The sequence below is a fragment of the Pteropus medius genome, unplaced genomic scaffold, assembly GCF_902729225.1.
Source record: "Pteropus medius unplaced genomic scaffold, Ma_sr-lr_union100, whole genome shotgun sequence".
NCBI classification, from domain to species: domain Eukaryota; kingdom Metazoa; phylum Chordata; class Mammalia; order Chiroptera; family Pteropodidae; genus Pteropus; species Pteropus medius.
In genome coordinates, this window is record NW_024345601.1 from 10,751,444 (window position 1) to 10,778,998 (window position 27,555).

The 27,555-nt window shown below is 36.3% G+C and overlaps 2 protein-coding genes across 3 annotated transcripts in view; one reads left to right on the forward strand and one right to left on the reverse strand.

Moving 5' to 3' along the window:
• SLX4IP (SLX4 interacting protein) overlaps positions 1-3,994 on the reverse strand; it is a 174,401-nt gene extending 170,407 nt beyond the window's left edge. The window contains exon 1 of the mRNA XM_039874485.1: positions 3,279-3,994. The gene's annotated coding sequence lies outside the window, so the exon portion shown is untranslated. The remainder of the gene's footprint in view (positions 1-3,278) is intronic.
• Positions 3,995-4,118: 124 nt separating this feature from the next.
• Positions 4,119-27,416, forward strand: MKKS (MKKS centrosomal shuttling protein). Of its 2 annotated transcripts, none has more exons than XM_039874483.1 (7): positions 4,119-4,244; positions 4,385-4,581; positions 13,971-14,201; positions 16,217-17,621; positions 20,301-20,476; positions 21,362-21,472; positions 23,120-27,416. In XM_039874483.1, the coding sequence occupies exons 4-7, from the start codon at positions 16,637-16,639 to the stop codon at positions 23,558-23,560; spliced, it is 1,713 nt and encodes a 570-aa protein (XP_039730417.1). In that variant the 5' UTR covers positions 4,119-4,244; positions 4,385-4,581; positions 13,971-14,201; positions 16,217-16,636; the 3' UTR covers positions 23,561-27,416. The 2 variants fall into 2 exon arrangements, with proteins under 2 accessions (XP_039730417.1, XP_039730418.1); XM_039874484.1 differs by having other exon boundaries at positions 4,385-4,561.
• The last annotated feature ends 139 nt before the right edge of the window (positions 27,417-27,555 follow it).

Sequence of the window (27,555 nt, forward strand, 5' to 3'; positions counted from 1 at the left end):
CATAGGCATAGATAGATGTGTAGGGCAGTCAAGTCCTCAAGTTCTAGCAAAACAGACATGCATTCAAATTCGGCCTCTTTAGATGTGAACTCCAACAAACAAATCAACTCTAAGTCTCTGGTTTTCTTATCTACGATAACAAGTGTCTATCTCAAGGGTCCCCTGAGGATTATGTGAGATCAGATATGTAATATTTGGCCCAGTGCCTGGTGCACAGTGGGTGCTCAGTCTCTGTTAACTATAATTATTATAAACATGGAGGGCACCGCAGACAACAAATAATTAATCTACTTTGTACCTACTCTACTAACTACTGTTTTCCAGGCACCTTCACCATAGGAAAAAAACTTCTGATAATCACTAATACGATCATCTTAAGATCTAATCCTTTTAATGCAAAAACTACAGATATGGAAAACAGATCATTCACTGCTAAGGGTGGAGTGGTGAGAGGTCACTAGAAGGAGGTAACAGAATGCGGGTGGTGGTAGAACTGCTCTGCATCCTGACTGAGATGGCTGTTACACAGTCAAAGCACTGGTCAAAACTCATGAAACTATATGCCAAAGAGAAATCTTACCATATGTCAATTAAAAATACTTTTTAAACAGCAAAACAAAAATCCAACCTTTTCTAACTAGAGAATAAATCAAAATAATGACACGATTGAATTTCTAAATCCCCAAGATACTATAAATGCAATATTCTATTTATTAGCCTATAACTAACACAAAGCATATCCAATTTTAGTTACCAGTTCTGATTTATTCAAGCACAAAATGTCAATACCATAATAAACATGAGGCACTGCTTTTCTATAACAGATGCAAAAAGACTTTGGAAATGTACCTACATCAACACTAAATATGAGTGGTACTCACGATTTAGGTACAAAAGGGAGTTTTATGATATTTTAGCCTTGGCTGCATCGATCTCTACTTTGATGCCTAATGAGTAGGTTACTTAATGTGCATGAATTTTCAATTTCTAAAAAGTAATATATAAATAGTAGACTCTAAAGAATTAATAATGCTTAAAATAGCACCCGTGATACACCCAAAAAACATTAATTCAAAAATTGCACAGTGACAAAGGTAAAGTCTCAATACAAACACATTTTATCATTGTCACCTCCTGGTTTCACTCTATGTAGAGGTTTGGCTACCAAGTAATTAAGACTTTTTCCCCCCAATTCAAATAAGCTGGAGAAGAACAAAGCAATGTGAAATGAACACTGAAAATGCCCTTCAACTGGTGAATGTGTAAACAAATTATAATATATCTATGCAATAGAATACTACTCAGCAATTAAAAAGCAATCAACTATTGACAGTTGCAAAAACAAAAATGACTCATTTATGATAAGTGAAAGAAGCCAGATGCTCCTCCCTGTTGCACCCCTCCTCCAAAGAGATTTCATTTAGATAAAATCCTGGGAAATACAAACTTATCTAGAGTGACAGAAAGATTAGTGACTGCCTAGAAGATAGTGGCCCATGGAATTACAAGGGGCAAGATGAAACTTTTGGGGGTGAAAGATACGTTATCTTGATTGTGATGGTTTCATGGTATATACATGTAAAACACATCAAACTGTACACTTTAAACGTGTGCAGTTTGTTGTACAACAATTACACCTCAATAAAAAGAAAAGGACCATTTAAAAAAAAACCTTACTGGCCTAGTACAGGATACCTTGGAAATATTGTGGGTTTGGTTCCAGATCACTGTAATAAAGCAAGCATTGCAATAAAGCAAGTCATAATCTTTTTGCTGGTGGGGAGGAGGGGGGTCTTGCCTGCCATTTGTAAAAAATGCAATGACTGTGAAATGCAATAAAGTGAAGCTCAATAAAATGAAATATCCCTGAATGTGAAAACAGAAGCAATGAATATCGCACTTAGGAAATACTTTTCTTCCTCATATTCACAGAACACAAGATGCCACAAAAATTTTGTTAAACCATGGCCCAAGGTTTTCTAAATCTTTGAGTTCAACATTTATTAAAAGTAAAAATATGCACACAGTTGTTGTCATAATAGAAGTTACATAACAACATACCAGACTGATAGATTCTCTTTAACTTTTGAGAATGCTAAATTGGCATCCTGACATCAAGGTGACCGGCAAAAGCATAGAAAAACGTGCCATATTGTCCACTGTATTTAAAACATGGAATAAATAACAATTAATTGTGAACTGTTTAAGAAAGACAGGTTGCAAAGAGACCATCTTTATCTTTAGTCCATTCCACACTCTGAACAAGTGTTCCCTGCACTTTAGGGTGCACTTCTTGGGGAAGATTCTGATTCAGTGGGTCTTGGGATGGGGTATGAGACCAGTTCTTACAAGCTTCCAGGTGGTGCCAATGCAAGTTAGGGCCCTACCTAACTTGAATATTGGTTGTAAAATTAGCCAGTTGGCCTACAAATATGGTTATGTACAGGATCCAAGTAATGAGTACCTAGTATAGGAGAAAAAAGCTTGTGTGGCGAGGGGGGAGGATGGAGCAAGTAAATATTTTAATCGTTGTTTGTATAGTACAGCAGTGCTAAGAACCACAGAATACAGGCATCATTCATTTTATTGCACTCTGCTTTATTGTGCCTCACAGGTGTTGGTGTTTTGTTTTGTTTTGTTTTTTAACAAATGGAAAACAAGACTCTCCATCATCAAAAAGTACACTTCTGACTGGCTTTATTGCAACGCTTGCTTTTTTTGTGGTGGTCTGGAACAGAACCCGCAATGTCTCCAAGGTATGTCCATACTGTTACTTGCTCCCACCTAGTTGCTGTCAAGGTGACAATGTAAACTCCATGAGAGAAGTGTTTTTTTTTTAATTTACTACAGCATCCTTATGGCCCTGCACACATTAGGTACTCAATAAATGTATTGATCAAATGAATAAATGAGAAGTATATACAAACACAACCTGTATTTATGTCACAACCCAAAAACGTCTGGGAAAGGGACTATATTTGTATATATGGGTATTTATACAAATAACTGACTCATTAATTGTATTCCATTTTGTCCTTTAACAAAAGCATTTTCCAGACCAATACTTCCACTTTAAAGTCCAGGTTTCCCGCAACCTTATGTTTAAAATTTTTAGCTCTTTTAAAACAATGAAAATAGGTGGAAGCACAGGGAGAAGGATTCAGAAAAGGCTCAAAAATCAAAGGGGAAAAAAAACAAACAAACAGGGGAAGAGATGGGCAAACAGTTCGGTTCAAGCGAAGGAACATCTTAGCTTGTCAGGAGTTCCATGTTCTTACCTATGATGGTGGCAGGGTTTGGGTTCGGGCTTTTATTTGTTTTGTCCCTGTCCAGGGTCACTCGTGAAGTAGTACCTAGTTGTAGCAGCTCAGACTAAAGAGGAAGCAGGCTCTCAAGCCAACCTTCACAGTCTTTGGAGATACGGGCTTCGGGCTAGGGTCCCCCTTCCCAGGGTCTCCCCGCGCGCCGGGGAACGCTGCCCCGCCCAAACACAAAATGATCCAGGCTGCCTCGCTCTGGGCTTGAAGTCACAACCAGGACTTAAGATGTCAGCGAAATGTTAGCAGAGGGTCCCGGAGAGCGCGCGGAATGTGCCCGAAAGAAAAATGGCTCCGTTCACGATCTCGCGGCTTTTAAGAAGGGACCAAAACAAAGCTGGCGGACGAGGCTGGCTGTTCAGAGCCTGTGAACGCAGGCAGTAGGATTGGCGGGTTACGAATCAAGGTTACCCACATTAAGAGATAGAAAAATAAAACACATTTCTGTGGCACAGAGTGCTTTTTGACACGGAAAATTACTAGCACAAGGATGCAAAGATTTCTTGGAATCTTTGATGGGGAAGATAATAAAAGAGACAGGTTTGAAAGTAAAGGTGGCTTTCACAATGCCAGATGAACTTTAAAATAGCCAGAAACATAATTTCCTCAAAAATTATTTGGAATGGTACAGGAAAATAAGCGTTTTGTCCTCGGACTAAAAAACAGAACTTGTGACCTTCCCCAACACCCACATACCAAGCACAGGACATAAGCATCATAAGCGGGGCCAACTCGCACTGCGCAAGCCCCGTTTCCCACCCCGATCCAGAGAAATGGTTAATTAGTCCTTTACTCCTCGTTTTCACGGCAGCCGTAAAAGAAGGCGGGCAATTGGTGTTGAACGACAGAATCAGTTCCTTTGCGATTGATCAAATCAGGGAGGCTGCGGAGCTGCTGAAAACCGTTTTCTACTTTTTCATTCATTAAGTGCCTCTTAAGCATGCGCCATAAGGAAGATACTGTGCCCTAACAAGTCCATTTGCTGTTATTTAAATGTTTCAATTTCAACAATTTGCTGAGATTGAAGCTGAATAAACCCCACTCCTATTTTACGGCCACTTCCACAGCTTCCTCGACTGAGTACTTCAGTAAGACCCGGAGAGCGGAACGCCTGAGGGAATCACGCCCATCGCAGAGCTGCGCATGCTCCGTCTCCAAGCACGGGGATCCGGTTGCCAGGATCGGTGGAGCCTGCTGCCTGAGGCTCGGCCTCTGGGGCTTGCTGGTGGCGGCGGTCCCGGGAGGTGCGGCGGCTGGTGGGCAGGTGAGAGCGCTGGAACCTCGGGTGGAAAAGCCAGCTTTCTGCCCAGCTGAAGAGAGGGGCGGGGGACTTGTAGGTGTCTCTTCTCTCTCTCAGAAAGGTCACTGGTGTCCTTTCCGAAGGATATTTGGGGGCGGGGATAAGGAGGAGGCTGGCTCCTAAGAAAGCGAAAGACCTGACTTTAAAATAGCAGTAGGCGCTAAATACTTGCCTGTAGCCGGAAAGTGGATGGCGAGGGCGTGTTCTAGTAGTATGGGTAGAGCTCCAGGTGTAGAGCCTCCTTACCCATCTGCAGAGCCACGCGGTGAAGTACATAGCAAAGGTGTTCCCATGAAAGCACTGATTGCACCTGCGCTGCCACCTTCTAGCTGGAACATGTGACTCCTCTTTCGCTAGGACGGCTCTCTGCGTGTGTTTATGTGGGAGGTGGGGGCCATCCTCGGAAATGGAGCTGGAGGTCAAAACTGCTATACAGCGAACATGGCAGTGCCAGCCATTTGAAAGCAGAAGCAGGAATCAGGGGTTTTTTTGAGGTTGTGGGGGTGGAAATCCTTTTTAGGTGGAGACCTCCTGAGGTCATGTTCATCTTCCTCCCAAACGGGACCATGCCCAAAATCCTGTTTCTGTTTCAGAGGCCTCAATACTGGAAATTTATCCGTACTACATATAGACTATCTAGTATCTATGTATACTCTATAATATAGGAACTAATTATATGTATACTAATATACAGCAGTGACCAAGGCAGGCATGGCCCCTGACCACATGGAGGTTATATTTTAGTGATGGGAAAAAGAAACAATAAACATACATTGATAAACAAGCAAGATATTTCCAGATTTTCTTAGATTGGATTACCTAGGAAGCAAACTGAGGAGATTTGAGAGCAGGACATTTATCAGGAAGGACTTTTGGATCATTACCAAGGAAGAAAGGAAGCAGGATTGGGTGGATAGAAAAGGTTGAGCTGTAGTGTTATCTGAAGTTAGGCCTCTACCAGTCTCAGAAGAACTCTGGTGCTGGGTTGGCCCTTCAAAGTTGTTCCAAGTTGGAGGGAAGAGCCAAACCTTTATACCCCTGCATTGATTGGATGTCCATTGCTCTGGAAAGAGGGTATAGCTTCACTTCTCTTCAGCCTAGTAAATCCTGGAAGTGGACTGACTGCTGAGGGCTGTCTCTGCACTCCCAAATCTGGGAAATGTCTTTCATTTTTAAGGGGGATCAGGGTGGCATATCACAGCATTCATCACAAAGGTGGGGATTTGAAGGTAATAGATGTGCTAGAGAATAATGGGGATGAAAGAGGGAAAGACTTTTAATTGGGTGCTCAGAGAAAGGCTGTCTGGGTAGGTAACAGCTGAAGCACAAGAATGAGCCATCCTGTGTAGGACAAAAGGAGCAAGATTCTACAGTTTCTGCTGTGCACTGAGAATTTAGCAGAGAAACAAAACAAATGGCTGCTACTTTCTGTTATTGTGTGTGGCAGTGACCAGTTTTTATAGATATTGACTCCCTGCTGTAACTAAAGATGGAGTAAGTAAAAATGGATGGAGACTAATTCAGAGGAAAATGGAGAAGATGAAAAATAAGTCAACTTGGTAAAGACTTTTAATCTATACAGTATTTTTTCTCTCCTATATAGCATTTAATCGTGTCTTAACAGGATTGTGCCTTTCTCAAGCCTATATTCTCTTTGAGGACAGCAATCATGCCTTACTCATCTTGATAGTCTCACCGCCCCAGTCTCATGTCTTGCTAACACCTAACACACTAAATAAACATTTGAATAAAATTAGTCTCACACATATTTGAAGTGAAAATAATCCCTAAATGATGTAAACACTGTAGATATAACTATTTAGATTTCCCTTTACAATATTCTCCAGTTTTATAAGTTATAACAAATATTACTTGAAATATTAAATGGTAATACACAGTTGTTTTGGTCAAACAGGGATCTCCAGAGGTGCATATTTTTATATATGACTTGTATTAAAAATAATGTACTTCCAATAATAATAGCTACCATATATTGAATACTTCCCACATGTTAGGCACTGTAGTAAGCAATAAATACATAAATATATTTGTAATAATCTCCACCATGTAGCCCTATATAACATAATTTGAAATTGAGGCGGGAAAGAAGTATTTGCCTAAGATCACAACTAACTTGTGGTGGAGGTTAGAATTTGATTCCTATCATTGCTCAAAGCCTCATCACACTAGAACTCATATGTAGGCAACTTTAATAACTTTTATCAGAGAGACAAGTATGAAATTCTTCACTGTCTTTGAGTTTTCCTTTTTCCTTCACCATTAACATTACTGGCTTTCACTTTAGGAGCTCCACTCTTATCTTTCCTGTAACATCCTAGAATCTGGTTACAGGTCTACCCCATTCTAATCAAAATAGCTCCAAAGACCTCAGAACCTTTCTCTTGAGAATCTGGGTATTTTTATTGACACTGCCCAGAAGGTGGGCCTCCTTTATGGGGACCACTTCCCTTAACCATTCTAGTCCTCTCCTGTTCTTGCTACTCCAGGTTGACTCCAGTCATGTTTTGTCCTTTTAAAATGGTCAAAATAATAATAGTTAACAATTACTAAGTCCAGACTTAGTACCAGGCATTGTGCTAATTTCACAAAAGCCTCGTGATATGAAAGTCTTTAGTCTCATTTTATGGATGTTAGAACTGAGGCATCATGAGGTTAAGTGACTCAACGAGGTCACAAGTCCAGTTGTAAGAGTGTGAAAGCCCAGGCAATAGGACTCCACAACTCATCTCCTTACCATTACAGGACAGTGCATTCTTACTAAAATGATTGGCTGTGCTTTACCTTCTGAAGCTGGTAGCCAAGAACTAGGTTCCAGTGGGCTTTTTATGCTGTACTAAGAAATTTGAACTTCACTTTCTAGTCAAAAATGTCACTGAAGGTCTCTTAGCAAAACGGGTACACGACCAGATTTCTTGTTTTTAATTTGTTTCTGCAAGATGGCTGTGTTAAGTGTTTGGAGAAAAGATTAGTCGTGAGTAGACTAGGATAACAGTTCTCTTCAGAATTACCCAGAGAATTTTTTAGAACACAGAGTACTGGACTCCACCCTAGAGTTTCTGATTCAATAGGTCAAGGACAGCCCAAGAGTTTACATTTCTAATTAAGTTCCCAGGTGGTGCTACTGCTGCCAGTGCGGGGACTACACTTTGAGAACCAGTGGGCTAGAGGCGAGGAGGTTATGTGAAATAATGAGGGTCTGGAACAGTCTGGCTATCTGTATGATCCCCCCACCATCCTCCCCACCAACTCCAACATCCAGTGGCAGCCAGGTGTAAAAACAGTGAAAGGGGACAGAAAGATTCTCATTCAACTCCATAAACATAAACTCAAAACTCTCTAAACAACACTTGAACCTTTCTGATAAGCCACATCCTGCCAATAAGCTAATTTTCTCTTCCTCATCAGTTACTAATTAGTTATTGTTTACATTTGGACCGCTAATTATTAGTAAAGCTCATATAAAACTGTGATACTTTCAGTATATTATTTATAAATTGATTTCATAGTTACCAATGTATTTGAGGAAGAGGATAGCAGAGATCATAAAATACTTCCACATAACTGCCCAGAAAGTTTAAAGTTGACCACTGTACTCTGTGACTACTCCTGACCCACTTCTGACTAGGATGTGCTGTCAGTAGCCCAGGCACTGGGTATAGGTCATGCTGACCTTGAATGGTGGGGTTGGGAAGGAAGTAGGATTTTGCTCAATGGAAACTTTAGAACTCAGGTGTGATCCATTTAGTTCATCAAGAGTTGACAGTAATGTTTTTGCTTTGTTTTTACAGACTGGAAAAGGTCAGCAAAACTGTTATTTTAAGTGATGTAGTTAGAAAAATATATATATATATTCTTTTTGGCATGCTGGCCAATCGAACAGGCATGAAGACATTATGCAGTCTTTTCTAATTTCTATACACACACAAATGCCAAAATTTGAACTGCTCTATTAAAATTGAGGATAAAAAGAACTATTTTTCACAACAATGATTGAAATTCAGAAATGAAGAACTCACAAATACCTAAAGTCAAAATTGTCATTGTAAGAGAACAGGCATTATACAGTTCTAATAAACTTTCTCAAATATCACAATGACAAGAGCTGGGTTAATCGTTTAATGTATGTCTGTCTAATGGTCTCTTCATGATTAAATTACATTAGGCGGAAGTTTTTAAAAGTCACTATTTTTTCAAATACATATGTTTAAGCAGAGCAACAGTAAAAACATAAAAACAAATCCACCCTACACTGTGCCCAAAAGACCAGCAGATGGCGCTCAGCAAGCCCAGTAGGCAAAGCGAGAATTTTTTTACAGACTATTTCCCGTATCCAGGTTGCTGTATGCCTAATTAGTAACAGTGGATAGCAACACTTGGTGGTTTTACTTGACATGATGCTACATAGAAAGAGTAATATGATAGCTAGAGCCATGCTGTTTAGGATTTTCCGGGAAGCTTAATTGCCATTTTGCTGTTCACCTTACTGTCCAGTCCTATTACCAAGAAAACTTCATTTAGCTTGGAATGTAAAAAGTTTCAGTAAGCCTGTCAGAGGCCTTAGTGGTAGAAATTGAAGAGATGATAATCTCTGTAATAAAAATTGGGAGGAGGGAAAGTTACTATTTTAGATATTAATGTGTGGTCTGAAGCATATAGCTCAGTGTTTTCCTTTCTTGGCCTTTATATGTACTCGAAAGATTATAATATTTTAATGAGGTATAGATATAGCAACCTTCTCTCCATTCCATTCATTAATCTCTTGCTATTCATTCTGTACTAAAAACTAAGCTAATGAAAATAACTAAAATTAGCCCACCTAATCTCAACTACTAGTAGGTCCTGGATGTATGTTTGGAAGATAAGAGGCTCTCTTGCTCTCTCATTTTGGACAAAGTGGCACAAAACCACAGTTAACCTTTTATATACCTGACATAAGAATCAGGAGAACATGCCAGGCTTAATGCACTGGATAGTTGACCTCAGTGACCTTCATAAGTATGCACCATGCACTCGGAATATTCTTGTCCATCATCATGCACTGGAAATTCTGATTTACCCTATTGCCAAAACTGAGACCCAATTCTTGGCTTTTGAAAATTGCTTAATAGAATACCAGCCAAGACTTTTTAGGACTCCAAAATCTAAGTTGAGTGCCACAATTAACTGACAATAATCTTGGAATCAGTCATTTAGCATTTCCTCATTTCTAAAACAGTCTCATAAAATATCTGTGAAAACAGACAGGGTAAAAAAATATGAAACCTTGTGAATAATGCAAGGTATATATTTTCGAAAGAAGGGTATAAGAAAACAGAATCTATGTTAAGATTGCCTATCACCATTCTCCAAACTTAAAAGGCATTTCAATGAATAAAACCATAAATACCTACTTTCTGTTTTATGTACCTAAAATTTACTAATCTCATTTCATTTGTCTCAGTTGCCCCCACGTTTCTAAGAGAGTCCTGTATGTTCTGTTTTTGTTTGTTTAGGAGTATATTTAAAGAAGATTCAAGAAAATAAGAAAAGGGCAGTGGCAGGTACACTAAAGGAGGATAAGAAGAGGAAAAATATTTTGCTATCATTTCTGTTGCTCCTTTACTCCGAGAAAACTTGAAAAGCGAAATGGACAAAAAGCACTAACTTATTTTAGGAGCCAGCTTGTAATTGCTCATCCGATCTGATCATTTTAAGCACATTCTTGAGAAATTTTTGTTTCAAACTCAGGAATCTCTAGTGTCCAAAAAATAGTTTTAAACCACTTGGAATGACTTGCCAAGTGTTTTGAGGAAAGGACTTTCTCGAGGTAACTTTTATTCCACTTAATTTTCCAATCTCAAATCAGATCTCCCAGTCTTCCTGCTGCTCAGCACCACGAACCTTTCTAAAAGTCCAAGTTTGAAAACCTTCTTGTAAGTTCATTTGAAAAATGAGTTGTTAGGAAATTTGTTAAGTCTTTATATTATCCTGAGAAGCAGCCTCTTGAGGTTGTGAGCATGGGCTCTGGAATATTTACAAGACTGCTTATTGCCATAGCATATTTAGCAATTAAGTATTGAAAAAAAGCAATCTTAAATTTCTCTTGGTGATCTGTCAAATTAGGATATCTCTATACAGTCAAAAGCTATACAGCTATTAAAAATGATAAGATTTATATTCTTGGGGGGGAGAAAAAATGACAAAACAGCATGTATATTATCACATTTTTTGTTAAAACCAAAAAGATTATAGACGATTTTAGTTCTCTTTATTTCTATATTTTCTAACTTTAAAAAGTAAGCCTATATTATACTTATTTGAAAAGGGCAATGATGCTAATTTTCATTTTGAAAAAAGTCCCACAGAATTGAGAAAAGGGTTTAGTCAAAATCGTATCCCCAAAATATATTTAATTTTATTTAAAAGCTTCAGAAAATATGAACAAAATAAGAGTAAGTTACCACACTGCTATATCAGATGTTAAATTTCAAACCTTTGTTGTCTTTTTCTTAAAATTAGCAATGAGCCTTATTTAGTAAAAGTCTAATGTGTCTGGCCCTGGGAAGTTGGTTATTCAAGCAATAGAATACTTGTAAATGCTGGAAAACTATTGAGTGAAAGAAACAATAAATTAAGGTTACGATGCCATTTTAAGAATGTTCCGTCTTGCTTGGTGGAGATGACTGTTATGATGTGATAACACAGTGTTTTTATGCGGATTAAATGCGAGGACTCCAAAAGTACTTTGTAAAGTAAAAAGCCCTATCATCTTGATCCTAACAATTTTTAAGGTTCTCAAAGAACAACAGAATAAGCATCAGAAAATAGTTAGCTGCTCTCTTACCCCCATTAACCAAACCAATATGTGAGATAAGGAGAATTTGAGGACATGAGGGCACATAGACGTTGAGTAAATATTAAAATAATCATTAAATCAACCCAACATCACTTATTAAACAGGAAGTGCTATTACTGTGCCTCAGTGATTATTTGAAAACTCAAATAACGAGTTTTCAGCCAAAATAGATACTGATTCCCAGCCTTAACTAAACTTAAACCTAGAAAAAAAAATGTGTAGATCGTTAAGTTATCCCAATGAAGAAGAATAGACTGTTAAACACAATATAAATAAAATGGAATATTTCCTTTGTCCTTAACCCACGGATGACCCAAAGATTCATGGAGTGTAGGGGACTAACGTGAGTTAGCTAATCTAAGACTCTTCTCTAGGAATTTCATAGCACATCACATTACTGTGATTTACATGGAGAGAATAGTACAACACTTTCCCAGACATTGTTATAGATTGTAGTTTAATTTGTTCCGAATTTTAGTTATTATGTTATCCCAACTTTATTATATCCTTTTATCCAAATGACTCTCTTTTTTATAAGCTCTTTCCTCAGAGTTTATAATTCAGGAAAAAGCTGATAAACCTTGAGTTAGTGATCGTGGAGAAGTAAACGGTGAATAACAGAAATGACATCTGTTAAAAGAACTGTGACTTGATAACCTCATGTTGTGAGTAACAGATGTTAAAGTCTCCTTAATTATTGAGGAGACTAATACGAATGACAATGTCTTTTAAACATTTAATTCAAGGTATTTTGTGGACAAAAAATGTCACATATCAGTCAATATAAGCCAGATGACTTTGGTGCAGCCCCTGTCCCTTCTTCCCTGTAGCAAGTAATTTTTACAATAGTTCTCTCCTCATTACTCCAAATTACCCAGTGCCTCCCCCAGTTGTTTTTTGTCCTCAAATCTCAAATGCTCTAAAGGCTTTTGCATAGTGAGCGCCAATGAAATTTACCACAATACAGTTATTTGTGATTGTCTTTCTCCAAAGAGAGAACATAAGCGTGTCAATAAAAGGTATGGTCTCTAAAGGTTGCAAAAAGTGTAAAGGAGACTTAAAGCACTTTAGGAAAGAAAAAGACCACAAAATGCTTTGTTACAAAGCAGGCTGTGTTTTTCCATCTAGTAGTTTTGGTTTAGCAACAAAGTCCTTATAAGATGTGAATTTGGACTTTGGGGAGAAGTGGTTTCTAATGCTGAGAATAATATATGTACATAGGTATAACTCCTAACCTTTCTGTTTATTTTTAATACATATGCACAGAACACAGAGATAGTTTAGGTATTTAGCTCATTTGTTCTATATTTTAATCTTCACTTGAAAGAAGGAATAAGTAAAAATTGTGTTCAGACATTTTTCTAGTGGCATTCATGCAAAATTACCGTGAGAGATCTTATGATCCTGAGACTCACACATGCAGTTGAACCTAATTCTTAATATATCCTGTAGATGATGGAACAGTCCTTATTGTTCTTCTGTGCTCAGAAAGGAACTTGGAAAGTGGGTCCAATTGTATCATCACAAGTCTATAAGCTACTTAATAAAGTCTAATGAGTGTCCTTTAAATAAAAAAGAATAAGGAATTGTTTTTCAGTTTATCAAAAATAGAAAGTGGAGATTGGAAAATTAAATATTTCCTGTCACTGTACCAAAAAGAAAGAAAAAAGTATAAGGAGTATTTTGAGGTTGTCCAGACTCAAGTTCCCAAACCCAACAGATCATCAGAAATAGACTTCCTGGGCCCCAAGCGCCTTGGTTTCCAAATCAAAGACGGGGAAAAGTCTGCTTTCAATACTAACTAGCTTTGTAACTCCAAGAAAGTTACTTGCCCCAATTTATTCATGTAAATGGAGCTGACAGTAGTCCCTGTAGGCTAGAATGATTAGTAATAAGGGCAAACACTAAAATGCAGTGGTTCAGCACATAAATGTGCAAATGGCATTTATTCATCTGAATTCATAGAGTCTAAGCCATAATTTCTTTTGCTACATTTGGAATCCATACATGACTGTCCCGGTCTCAGCTGAAGCACCATCACTTACATCATGTCAGAGTGCAGAATCTGAATTCTTAATGCATATTTACGGATTGCCATTCGATTCTTTTGTTAAAATTATGACAATGTGATTTTTAAAAAATCTAACTTCATTGTGGTTCAGAGAAAATAAAATTATATAAAGAAAATTATGCATGAGTGTTTCCAAAGGTTCATAAAGCTTTCCCAGTAAGTAATTCAGCTCCTTTACAATTGTCGACTATAAATTTAGTGTTGCTTTACAAGTTTCCCAAGCCCAACCTCCCGTATCTCTTTAGGTCTACAGCATACCTCTTTTTTGTTAATTAACATTGCAATATAACTAAAAACGTTTAATAGCTTTTATTAGAGTGCAGTATTCTACTTGTGGTGATTTATTGATGTAATTTTAGGAACTTTTTTTGGCGGGGTGGAGCGGGGGCATTGTTTTTTCTCTGTTAACTGTTGACCTCTTCCTAGGTGCTCTGATGCCGAAGTACTATGAGCTTTCAAAACTTCTGGAGAGACTACAAAGTCCTGGTTGTTATGGTACCTTTAGTTGGACTCATACATTTGGGGTGGCACAGAATCAAAAGCAGCCCTGTTTTCCAAATACCTAATAAGGACAACGTTCCCAAGCCAGATAGTCTGGTGCTTGCAAGTCCTCAGAAGGACCACATCCAAGGGAAATAGCAGCTTTACATTCTTCAGGTAAGTTTGGTTTAATCTGGTCGGCCATATGATATGTTCCAACAATGGGAAACATAATCTTTAAAAAAGTATAGAGCTCTGACACACACACACAAAGCCTAAGTTAATAAGTTACCTGTTAATTTTATTATGCACTGGCAAAATATTATTCTGCAGTTGCTTCTAGAAAAGTTTCTTCTACAGAGACCTTGACACTTGCCTGGCAGACTCATTTGGGTGAAAAGAGAAAGGGCAATCAGTCCATTTCTTGTCCTATCAACAAGAAACTCACCAGGATCATCAGTGTGTCCAAAGGAGCAGTTGTCTCCTTGCCATAAATCCATTCCAGAGCATGTAAATCTGTGACTTGCAAAAGATTCTTTTCTTTATTATTATTCTGTTTTTTCCAAGACAAAACTAATCGTATTCATTCCTTAGTTTCTAATGTTTTAGCTTTAAAATAATTTGTTACTTTTGAGAGTCACTAACACTTTCAATGATTTCTTTCTTTCTCATTTTATAGATAGTAGCCATAAGATGTGGTTACTGGTCTCAATACCTCAAGACTGTTATAGGAGCTAACTTCATTCTCCTGAAATTCTGCAGTGCATGTCACCATTATATATTGAAAAAACTTCTTACTAGAGAAATCATTTTATTAATAACAGATTCTGTTGTGATTCATGGTTTGTATGTGTGTTGTAATGTACAAATTAACGTGTGGAGGTCATTTCAAAAGGTAGCATTTAAACATATTTCACAAATTTTGCTAAATCTAAAATAACTATTGATATAATATTTAAGTACCTTGGCTATTCCTGGCATAAGATGAACAGAGATTTTTTTCCTCTTCATGCCATAAAAAATGACTATAGCTTTATCATGGCAGGGAGATAGCTGGCCATCATTGCCTTTATTTGGGCCCAGTTGCCGTGGTTACAGCCTTTTAAGTAAATTGAGAGGAGTGGCAAACAAATTCACACTCCACATAGCATTCTCTCGTTCTATTCACCTCTTCTTTGCACATTTTCAAATCACCTTTTTGGCCTGTGTCATCCAGTGTCATAATCTACTTTAAATAGTACTGTTGTCTTGGTAGTTCAGTTTGTTTTATTTATGTTATATACTTTCCAAGTGACTGGCATGGCTAGCATATTCCTGAAAATAACTACTAATTGGCTGAACCTTCACCTTCAAAGCACCAAACCTCAACAAATAGGTCCATGACCTGAGATTTTTATTATTAAAGTGTCTGGATTTTATGCCTTGAGGCACACTATTTACAGCTTTATTAAGGAAACTAGTTCAAGTGCATTTGGCATATAACAACATTTTATAGTGTTTAGACTCTTTGAGATCAAATGGTAAATCAGATTCTGTTTTTCTCTTTGTCACCCAGCACATTTTCTAGTTTTTGTATTGTCATTAACCAGAGTTTTGGGGAGGATTAGTTGTAGAACATCAAAACTGAAAATCGTTGATTGATAGGGTAAAACTACAGAAAATTAGCTCTGACATTAGCCAGATACTTAAAACATGGTTTGTTCTTTGATACAATGTGTTGTACAGACTTCTGCAGCTAGTCACAGACTGTATGAAACAGAGTCTCTGTGGTAGGAATTCTAAGGTTTCCAAGCAAATCAAAGTTATTAAAAAAAATAATAGTAGATCTGATGTACTAGATTAAAAACATTTGGGACTTTTTTTAAGACTCAGAAACCAAATTCTATGCGTTTGATAATGTAGCATTTCTCTGCTAGAAGCAATCATCTTCAAATTACTGTAAGCTTTCTAGCAGTGTTGTTGTGCCTTCTAAAATCGTTGCAGTATCAGCACTTTTTCTCAGAGGGGTTCATTGAAGAATAAAGGCATGAATGTTTAAGTTGATATACATTTCTCATTTTCTGGAGGCTTGTGCTGGTTGATATTTTCTTTTTCTAAAGAAAGAACAGAGCGTTAAAATAAATTATTAAACTGCAGTCTATAAAATGTTTTGGAATTACTTCTCTAAAATGTTACATTTTTATTTCTTATAGAAAGAAGCAGTTTTGAATCTGAGCTTGATATTGAAAGAAGAAATGAAAAACACAAATTGGATTAGAAAGAACTGGCTTCTTGTAACTGGGGTTTCTTTCATAGGTGTCCACCTTGTAACATACTTTATGCAGAGGGCTGCAAAATGGTCTGTAAAATCTCAGTCTGGAGGCAAACAAAGAAGTATTGAAGAATGAAGTAAAATAAATATTTGGAATTACTAATATGTCATTAAATCATTACATACCGATTAGTTTCGTAAGCATGGAACTATTTAATTTTATAGCCATAATACTGCATATTCAGGCTTTCATTCCTGAAGAATACTTTTTTGAAGTATTAAAACCCATGACTACACAATAAATAGAAAACTATGGTTAACAAAATAAAAGCTGTCTTCACAAATTAACACCTGAAATAAGATGTCTCGTTTAGAAGCTAAAAAGCCATCGTTGTGTAAAAGTGAGCCACTGACAAGTGAGAGAGTCAGGGCCACACTTTCTATCTTGAAAGGAATCGTAACATCGTGCTATGGCCCTTCAGGTAGGCTGAAACAGCTGCACAATGGCCTTGGAGGCTCTGTGTGTACAACCTCACAATCGTCAGCCCTGCTTGCTAACCTTTCTGTCACCCACCCCATTTTAAAGATCCTGACAACTTCCGTGCAGAATCACGTGTCGTGCTTCAGTGATTGTGGCTTAGTCACAGCCATTCTTTGCTGCAACCTGATTGAAAATGTTCAGAGAACAGGCTTGACACCCAGCACTGCCATTAAATTAAATAAGCATCTTTTGAGCCTCTGCACCACTTACCTCAGGTCCGAGGACTGTGGTTGTCGAATCCCAGTCGACTTTGATAATACGCAGATCCTCCTCTGTCTGGTACGCAGTGTATTAACAAGTAAACCCGCCTGTATGCTCACCAGAAAGGAAACAGACCATGTCAGTACTCTGATTCTGAAAGCCTTTTTGCTCACAATTCCAGAAAACACTGAAGACCACATCATTTTAGGAAAGAGTATAATCGTACCTTTAAAGGATCAAAGAGTTATAGATTCTACTGTATTACCTGGAATACTTATTCAGATGTCAGAAGTTCAGTTGATGAAGATACTACCTATCAAAAAATCAGATTCCCTCAAGGTGGCGCTCTTTCATGCATCTTTATCTGGAGACCTTTCTGATGCTGGAGAAGGAACTGTGGTGGTCAATTATGGGGTTTCCCTTGAAAATGCAGTCCTGGACCAGTTGCTTAACCTAGGAAGGCAGCTAGTTAGTGATCACGTAGATCTTGTCATGTGCCAAAAAGTTATACATCCATCTTTGAAACACTTTCTCAGTATGCATCGTGTTATTGCCATAGACAGAATTGGAGTGGCTCTGATGGAACCCCTGAGTAAAGTGACAGGTAAAAACACTCAGCTTTTGCCCCTAATAGTTAATAAATCACACTGGATTTTTTTTTTTTGAGCAGATATTCTTGGTGTGTGTCACTGTTAACATCTTGAAAAATTTTAGAAGCTGCCAACCTCACAGCATATTTGAGTATCGTTTCTGGCAGTGAAGGTTGTTTCTAAAAAAGGAAGCTATATTGTTGACTTATTAAAAATTGAGTGATTATGGCCATTTCTTAATTTTTCAGCTCCCAAATGTACTACAGTCTACCGTAGTCTAAAACTTAACCCTCAACTATCATACAAATTATTGAGAAGACTAACATAATCATAAGGTCTTTCATACTTTACACAAAAGTCCAGTTTTACTAAGCTCTTAAATCACATTATAATTCAGAAGGTAATTTTTCAGCTAAAATATCTTCACTTTTATATAACTCCAGCAAATAGCTGTACATCTGCCTAAGTAGTGGTTCCTAATTAAGGCCGTGTGTGTGTGTGCGTGCGTACGTGCTTGCGGTAGCTTTAAATATCCCAAGTATTTCCAGCTGAGCTCCCTGAGAACCAAAATCATCTTTTATTTCTGATCCTTACAGCAGGCTTAGTACATAGTAGGTGTTCTAAAGTATATGTTGAATTGACTATAATATAGTAACACGCAGAATTATAATAGCAAAAAATTCACTGCATTTCACAAACTCAGCAAATTAGGAGCAAATGCGAGGTCAGTATTTACGAATTAGAGCCAAGGAAAATGACAAGCTAAAGAGTCCCTGATTTGAGCCACTTTTCAATATCCTTTTAACCACTGACAATGTCAGAAAGACAATCATCTCATTCTAATAGATTGTAATTTTTAAGTTATTAGATATAAACCATCGTTAAAGTTCACAAATTTTATAAATCATCAAAAAGTGCTATGTATGTCAAGTATTGAATGTACAATATCTGGTTTCCTGCCCTACCTTTGTAAGACTCTCAAATGATTGTCAAAAAGGAAATTATTAAATATTGGAAATAGTCCTTTGGGACTCATTGTCGATAAGGGTCAGACTCGTATCTTTAAATACTGACTGGCATTTCATGAATCGGGTAATTTCCAGTTGCGAATATTGGGTATTACAGATTAGTCAGTATGAAGCATTTTCCCATAGAAACATTATAAGTGGGTTTCCACACCAGTCCACAATTATTATTTATCCTATATGCAATTAGAACATAGTATTAATAGCCAAGAATCCTTATAATGAGGTGTTCTGTTTGCTTCTTGGAGACACACACACACACACACCCCCACCCCCAGCCCCGGCCTATGGCTTGGATAAACTAAGAATAGGTGAAGTATGTTTTGTGCCTAATTCATCTTGTGGGGTATATCCAGGTTAACATAACCTCCTTTCTCCCATTCAAACAATATTCCTCTTTATTGATGATCTCAGTTAAATAGTGGAGATATTGTGTATGGGTGATGTGTGTGTGAAGCTTGTCAGGCCTCAGAGCATTTTTAAGATTTAGTTTATTTGTGAAGTAGATATTATGATTCCCATTTAACTCTCATGGGGGAAGCCCACCCAGAAAAGTTAAATGACATGAGTGACTTGCTCTACATGCTGTGGCTGATAAGCAATAAAACCAGATCCCCTCACTACAGATTCTCTGTTGGGTCCACCATGTGAAATTATACAAAATGTAGGCTTTTTTCCCTTTAAATTTTAGATCGCTCAAGTATTCCTATTCTTTGAGGCTTACAAAGTAAAGGAGAAAGGCTATTCAAAGAAGTAAAATTCTCAGTGATTATTTTTCTGGGTTTTATAAATTTTTTGAGCTGGAAGTATTTATAGACATTATTGTTTTAACCCCATTGGTCTGAAAGAGGAAACTGACCCAAAGACATGCACCACTCAGATATAGTTGTAATGTTAAGACTTTCAACTAGCATTGTTATTTCTTATAGAATTTTAGTATAGTTTCTTTTCTACATAACCTCCAGTACATTTTAGAGATTTTGGAAACCTAGTTATCCTAACTTCTCCTTTCTTCTATTTTTATTAATTTGTGTTTTGTAAAATTTTACTATTTTACCTATGCAAGAAAGAGGGCAAAATACTTAAAGAATAACAAAATAAAGTAAGAATGTTACATATTTTATTTTGGCATAATTTAGCTCGGTAGCTATTTATATACAAACAGTTGTTAGGCAAAAGGGAAAAAAAATTCAATACATTCACTAAATAAAACCCCAAAACAACTATTTGGATAGCTTAATTTGTATATTTTATAGAGTAGATAATTAGGCCTCTCACTTCACCCTTACTCCAGATTAATGGGGTTCTTAATTTTGGGTTTCTAATCCCTGTATGGGCTTCCAGAATTCCTGAACTCCCAGAAAATGTAGGTGAAATTTTGTGCGTGTTTTTTTCTAGAGAGTACAAAATAGCTTCTAACAGATGTTCATAGAAGTCAGTACACTAAAAGAACCTTTGCTTTATTTGTATATCCTTTTAATAGCTGAATACTATTATTTTACAGATTTAAGAAATACATCTTGTTATTTCTTTATTCCATATTTCATATTTTAAATGATATGCTTGTGAGACTTTTAGATTGGCTAAAAAGAAATATTATAATTTTAAATAATCGTATGCTCCATCTTCACTTTTACATTTTGTGTTTTCTAAACTTTAAAAAAATAGGAACACAGCCTATCGGTTCCCTTGGCTCAATCTCTCCGAGTAGTTATGGAAACGTGAAAGATTTGCGCACTGCAAAATTCGGCTTCAAAAGTTTTTTTCATCTTATTCCTAATGAAGCAACTATCTGCAGCTTGCTTCTCGGCAACAGAAATGACACTGCCTGGGATGAGTTGAAGGTAGGTAATGAACTTTGATTTTCATATCCAGAGGCTGAGGCATGGCTTAGTAATTCAGGAAGGTATTATAATTTTTTTTACATTGGTGAGCTGTGCTTTTTATTTTCATAACTTCTCTACATGGTATAGAAAGCAAAAACAACAAAAATGGAAGAATTAAAGTCATGAATAGACACTACAGTCGACCTGGCATGTGTTACCATTTATTATTTCTAGTATTTATAATCAAAAGTTCCTTAACATATGAACTTAAGAAACTAACTTGAATTATGTACTCTTTGATGCTAATATGAGTTCCCCAGTCATACTCATCATCCACCTCTTAGTAGAGTTTATTGTCCTCTACCAGCAATAACACATGCACTTTTTACATAAGAGAAGTGATAACTTATTGGTCACAAGCTTGAAGATTCGTGTAAGCTCAAAGATATACCATTGGTAAATATTCAAGGTCTGTATGTTTTTATTACTGATGGGTTGTAGCTGTATTATCATTTCCATAGCAACTTGAAATACATTTTATTCATTTATTCAGCTAATTTATTTAGACTGAAATAATTTTTTAGTAAAACTACTAGCAAACCTTGCTGACCCAGTTATTTTGAGGCCATCTATTTGTGAATCTTAATTTGCAGAGCTAAGTGTATATGAAAGAAGATATTACTTTGGTCATAAAAACAAAAATCTTGCTGAAGTATTCTTTAATCTCTAATCTTTTTTATTCTAAAATGTGTTCACCACATTACAGTCTTGGAAACACAGGTTTTGTTCTTTCGAAATTAAAATCAGGCCCTTCGAGTTTACTAAGTTGCCTTGAGAACATGGCTATATTTCTTTGTGTACGCGATGTTACTATCTAATTCTGATGATTTCTTTCTTTTGTAGCTCACATGTCAAACAGCACTACATGTTTTGCAGTTAACAATCAAGGAACCGTGTGTTTTGTTGGGAGGTGGCTGCACTGAAACTCACTTGGCAGCATATATTAGACACAAGGTAGGTTTGATAGTACCTTCTCAGATTATCTGAATTCTCAGCAGTATTCATTTTTTGAGATGGTAAGCCAGTAATACCCTGGAGCCTTTAATGCTTAATTTCTTACTAGTCTATACTGTATTAGAAACACTTGAGGAAAATAACACTTGGAAATATAAAGTAATATCTTTATCACAATAATTATTGTTAATCCAACCTTTTACCAAATGATCACATTCTTTGTGTATTGCCTAAATTTTGCATGTTAAAATGAGCATTCTGTTAATAGGAGTTATATTAGCGATCTCAGCTACTATGGGACAATAATTGATATTCACAAGGAAGGTGTTGAGATTCTACAAAATACTTTTAATACCCTCTGGATCATCAAGAAAATGCTTAATTTCATTTATTAGAGCATTTCAAATGTTAGAATCTGTTATAATTTTTAAATTGGTATTCATTTATGATATTACTTCTATCAAGAAAGATATTTTTTGTTAATCTAAGAAACCATTTCCTGACAATAGACAAATTTAGTGCATTATAGTTCTGACCTTTTCATAAATACAGACCTGCTTTATTTGAAATTGGATACAAAAAGGTATGTGTTTTTCAGATATTTGCAGTGGATTCTTTTGTTAGTCAAGAGTGTTATAGATTGCAGAGCTTCTAGTAGATGACCAGGAGTGAAGAGAGTGTAAACGTTTTTTATACACATGCCCCACCCTGCTTCCTCAAATAATTTAAAATCTATTTGATGATAAAACTCATTCATGAAAAATTATCATAGTATTTATTATGAGAAACAAAATCAATGCCAATCGATGGATGCTGAATGGACGATTATATCGTCTGTAAATGGAATTGAGTAAACTAGAAGGAGGGTATCTTGAGTTGGATTTTGAAGAAAAAGTACAGTATTGAAAATATGGGAAAAGAATCTCCATTACAGATGATCTCGTCTGGTTCAGACTTCCTGGGAAAAAAAAAGATAGTCATTGTTTTGAAGTAGTTAGGGTATGGGTTTTTAACTATCATTCAGTTACTAGTTTGCTAATGTATTAATATTTTTATCATGAAATTTTTAGAATAAACTTTTTAGAATGGTGGAACCAAAAGACTGTTTAAAGTCATATTATCTTTTCATTAATTTGAAGAGAATTTATTTAAAAAGCATTGCTGTGAAAATTGCGTATGTTTCTAAATGTTTTTTATCTTAATGTGTGTTCTCATTTTAAACAAGTCTCAAACATTTTACTGAGTATAAATAAATACTTCATTTGGACATTGGCCGTCAGGAATCCTTCCTCCTGTGTGTATAAAAACCAGTAATATATGCATTATGCCCCGTTCTTCATATATTAAGGAAGCACTACTGGGCAGTCATAGAGTATAAGTTGATAATGGGGTTTATTCCGATTCATTCATTCTGATAACATAACTGGTAGCATACATTTTTACTATAACCAACCAGGTTAAGGTATGATGATAGCCTGGCCAGCTGACTCCTATATGCCCATTAGCATTGTGCCAAACCCCTAAGTAAATGGGAAGGAAGTAGTAACTTTATGAATGAGGATTTGATCAAGTATTCTATTTTTTCAGAAACACTTCTATAACATTAATTGCTCTGTATGTATTTTCAATGGTTTCATTACTCTTTAGACTTTTAATGAACGAGGAAGCATTGCCAAAGATGGTGGATATACCCAAACAGAACTTCAGCTAATTACTGAAGCATTTTGCACTGCACTAGAATCTCTCGCTGGCTCTCTAGAACATGATGGAGGTGAAATTCTCACTGACATGAAGTATGGGCACTTTTGGTCAGTTCAGGCAGATTCTCCCTCTGTTGTTAACTGGCCAGATTTGCTTTCAAGATGTGGCTGTGGACTACACAATAGCCAGGAAGAACTAAACTGGTCTTTCTTAAGGAGTACTCGGCATCCTTTTGCACCACAAACCTGCCTTCCACATGAAACTCTGGGCTCAGCCAACAATCTGACCTTGGACTGTTTCACTGCTAAACTTAGTGGCCTACAGGTGGCTGTGGAGACTGCCAATTTGATTTTAGATCTTTCGTATGTCATTGAAGATAAAAACTGATGTAAGAGAATGGCATGTTTATGTTACCAAAAAAAAAAAATTACAGCTAGTCAGGTTTCAATTAAGAAAAAATTGAGTATATTTGTTCTCTCCCAAAGGCCTGTTCTGCATATTTGGATAGATGATTCACAAAATTATAGATTTGCTTAAATTATGTAAGGAAAAAAGTTATAATTCTTGAATAAAAATACCATAGAATAATAAAAATATGAAGCATTATTAATGATATCATAGTTATCTTAGAGATTCCACAGATCTGTATGTTGTTCTAAATTGTTATTATTTAACATTATTCTAAGAACATACAGAAATTTTTTTAAATATCCTATTCCATGCTTTCGTTTATAAATACTTATTATATTTTTAGTACTACTTACATATGTTTAAAGTATAAAATTAGATTCCAAAGTATCACAAAACATCCCACACATATTGCTCAATCAAAAGAAGTGTAAACTGCACATTTGGTAAAGTTTCAGTGCTCTTTATCTGAAACTATCCAGTGTTTTGGTAATTGGTGTAGAACCTGGTCTACCTGCAATTGCTAGTTTGCTATTTCTTCATCTGTGTTATTTTAAGGAAATATGTGATTAGGAAAAAATAGGGTTATGTAATAACTAAGAAGCATAGAGAAAAGAAGTATAGAAGTGATTTCTCAAGTTCCGTCAGAGTAGTGTGAAAACAAAACTAGAACAGCTCTCATAGTCAAAGTAGAGACACTGATGTTTCATCAAGGAATGTAATGTGAATTTTATGTAAATGCAAAGCGTAGGGATAAACTGAAGAAGAAATGCAGAATGCAGTTAAAGGAATACGTGTGGAACTGTAATAGATGCTATATTAACCTTTAGGGAAACGTTTTGTAAATTTTTGGAAAATTAAGCAACCTGAGAGTCAGTGATCAGATCTGTAGCCATGATAGAGAGAGAGAATTTTTAAGCAGTTTCCTTCAATAGAGGAATTTTTACCCTGAGCCAAAGAAAAAATTGCAGTACAAACTCACAATAATACAATACATATTGAAAAATCAGCTACACCGCAAACTTCATAAAATATTTCTCTAAAATTTTATTTCTTTTCTTATTAGAGTCAAAGAGAAGGGCCGTGTGGTAGGCAGCCTCCAAGATGGCCCCCAGGGACTCCGCCTCCTGGTTTTTAGGCCCTTGCATAATCTTCTCTCCTTGGATATGGGCTGGACGTAGTGACTCCTTTGAATCTCCATTTCCCCACTTTGTGAATAGGAACATCTTATTGTGGTTATCTTTGGCGGATCCATCAGTGTATTACCGTTCCTCAGGGTCCATTGGGAGTAAAGACAATGATGCATCTCATTAACTTCATGGGTCTTCAGATGGGGAAGAACTGTGCTCTAGGAGGTATATTTAGAGAATTATACCTGAGGAGCTTCACCAACACTGAGCTGATTTCAGTGATGAGATTCTGGACTTGGAGCTAATGTTGCAATGCAATGAGACTTTTGGGAATCTGGAGAGGGTATGAGTGTAATTTTGTATGTAGCCTATAAGATCTAACAATCCTATCTCCTGGTAGTCCACCCTTTGGGTACAGGTGGGACCTAATGACTAGCTTTTAGTGAGTAGAATATAGCAGAAGTGATGGGACATCATTCCAACGTTAGGTTGTAAAAAGATGGGCTTCTGTCTTGATCTCGCACCTGTTCACTCTGATGGAGGCCAGCAGCCAGGTTGGGAACTGCTCTGTGGAGAGGCCCACATATAACAAGGGACTAAGGGACGCTTCTAGCCAACAGCCGGTATGGACCTGAGTCTTAATACAGACTGAATTTAGAAGCAGATCCTCTCCCATAGAACTTCAAGATGAATGTAGCCCCTGCCACTACAGCCACCCGAGAGGCCCTGAAGCAGAGGGTCTAGATAAGCCCCTCCTGATTTGATTCCTGACCCACAAAATCTGTGAAATTATAAATTTTAAGTTAAGTTTTGGGTGTAATTTATTAAGCAGCAATCGACACTTAATAAAGGTAGGAATAAAAGCTTATTTATAATTATATACTGGAAACTTGGTCACACAGTGAAAAAAAGCATTCTTGATGTCGCGCTTTTGCATTTTCACCATCACTCCAAACATAAAGTCAGTGTTCTTCATCACACATGTTTACAGAGAGGGTTTTACATTCACTTAAGAAAGCATGTCACATGAGAAGATGGAAATTGTCCTAGGTCACCTTGGCCCTCTATTGTATTTCCAAGTTGCTCCAAGAAGAGATGCTACACTGAACCTCTCAAATTGATGTTATATGTTAAGGGTCTCTACTTCTCATACTATAGCCACTTTTAGCTCTGTCATTTTTTAGCTTCACCATAAAATTCAGTTACATCCTTTGGTGGAACATCAGTGCTGTCATTTTGAGTGTGTCGTAAATTTGTAGAAATTTTTAATAAATTTGTGTTTCCTAAAGTTGTGTACAATCCTTACCAGAAAATACTGTAAATAAGAAAAAAAGCACTTCCTTTATAGTTCAAGAAAATCATTGTTCAAACTCAGATGGTAAAATATGAGGTGAAAAACATTGATGAAAACAATTTCAGAGGAGCTCATTTTGACAGAAATAAATGGTAAGAAAATACAACTATATTAAGCCTCAGGCAATGTTTTGTGACTTAAAGTGAGATTAAGATCTGAATATTGCATTATGAGGTTCCTCCGGTGAGAACAGAAAACCCTGATAGCTACAAAATAAGTCAAAGGAAAATAATGCAGAAGAGAATAAAGTCAGTGACAGTTGCTCATTACTTTTGTGTGACTCACAGGACATGTTGCATTAAAGTTTGTTGAACCATAGGAGTCCAGCAGGATTAGAATCCTAATAATCAAAAGAGGTCAAGATTTTGGCAGCACAGAAAAAATTGGAGAACTAAGCAAAGTAAGAGAGCCTTTTAAGTCAAAATACTTATTTTGTTTTATAAATACCCCGATTCCTTAATTCTTCCATTTGTACTATATTGGAGAATCTATGTTAGACTTTTTAAATCAACCATTAGAGTGAAGCATTTTCCACAGGATATTTAAATTACATATTATTAGCATCTTTTATTACCATAGGCATCCCTGAACTCATTTAGTTTATATAATCAAAGCTATTTAAGCATTCACATGATATAAGAGAAATTTTAAGTACCTCTATGAGATCTATCATATACTGTATTGTTGCATTGTTGAATTGTTCTTCAGATAATTTAAACCAGTATTGTTGCCGTCACATAAATTTTGCAGGTTATTATTTAAGATTATCAAGTACAAAAATCACTCTCATAACCAATGCAGGTCCTGTCAAAACATTCAATTAGTTAGGTTATTCCTTTCCGATAATCTTTGGGGAATAATCAAGGAGACTAAACATCTCTTACAGAGCCCTGTTTCAGCTGTCTAAATAAATCTATCTCTTAATCTAAAGGAAAAGGAAAGTTTGAAAATCTAATATCTTTATAATTTTTTTTTCATGTAGTTAAGTTTTTCTACTTAGTAACTATGGTATCCCATAATTCTTGGAAATTTTTGCCAAAATTTGAATTTAGAAGCATCTAACCCAAAGTTAGCCTGCATTTTTGGATTACAAATAGACTTATTTGCTTCTTTTTTATTAAGAATGTAGTAATACTCATACAGAAGAATGCAATCCCTGAAAACAATCCCTGTATGTAGATCAAGCCTCTTGTTGGAGAGATAATTAGTAGACTAGGTACACTAAAAGCAGTGAAATACTTAGTACCTGTAATAAACTGTGACTTAAGAGGGAAATAAAACAATTTGACAATCTCTTATTAAAAATTCACACTGAGGAAATAGTTATAATAAACATCTGATTTTAGCCCTATAGCTTTTGTTTGAAATATTGTGATTTCATTTTGTGTATTAATTCATCTGTTTGTTTGCCAAAGTAGTTAATGGTATTAGAGGTTAAAAAAGAAAAAAAGATTTGTTCATAGTTCCTGACCTCAAGGAACTAATCATCT

What these genes read in the sequence shown, in the direction of transcription:
- MKKS (XM_039874483.1), top strand. Translation starts at nt 16,637, where the DNA reads ATGTCTCGTTTAGAAGCTAAAAAGCCATCGTTGTGTAAAAGTGAGCCA. An exon ending in ACCCCTGAGTAAAGTGACAG is followed by an intron (nt 17,622 to 20,300) that starts GTAAAAACACTC and finishes TTAAAAAAATAG; the next exon opens with GAACACAGCCTATCGGTTCC. An exon ending in CAGCATATATTAGACACAAG is followed by an intron (nt 21,473 to 23,119) that starts GTAGGTTTGATA and finishes ATTACTCTTTAG; the next exon opens with ACTTTTAATGAACGAGGAAG.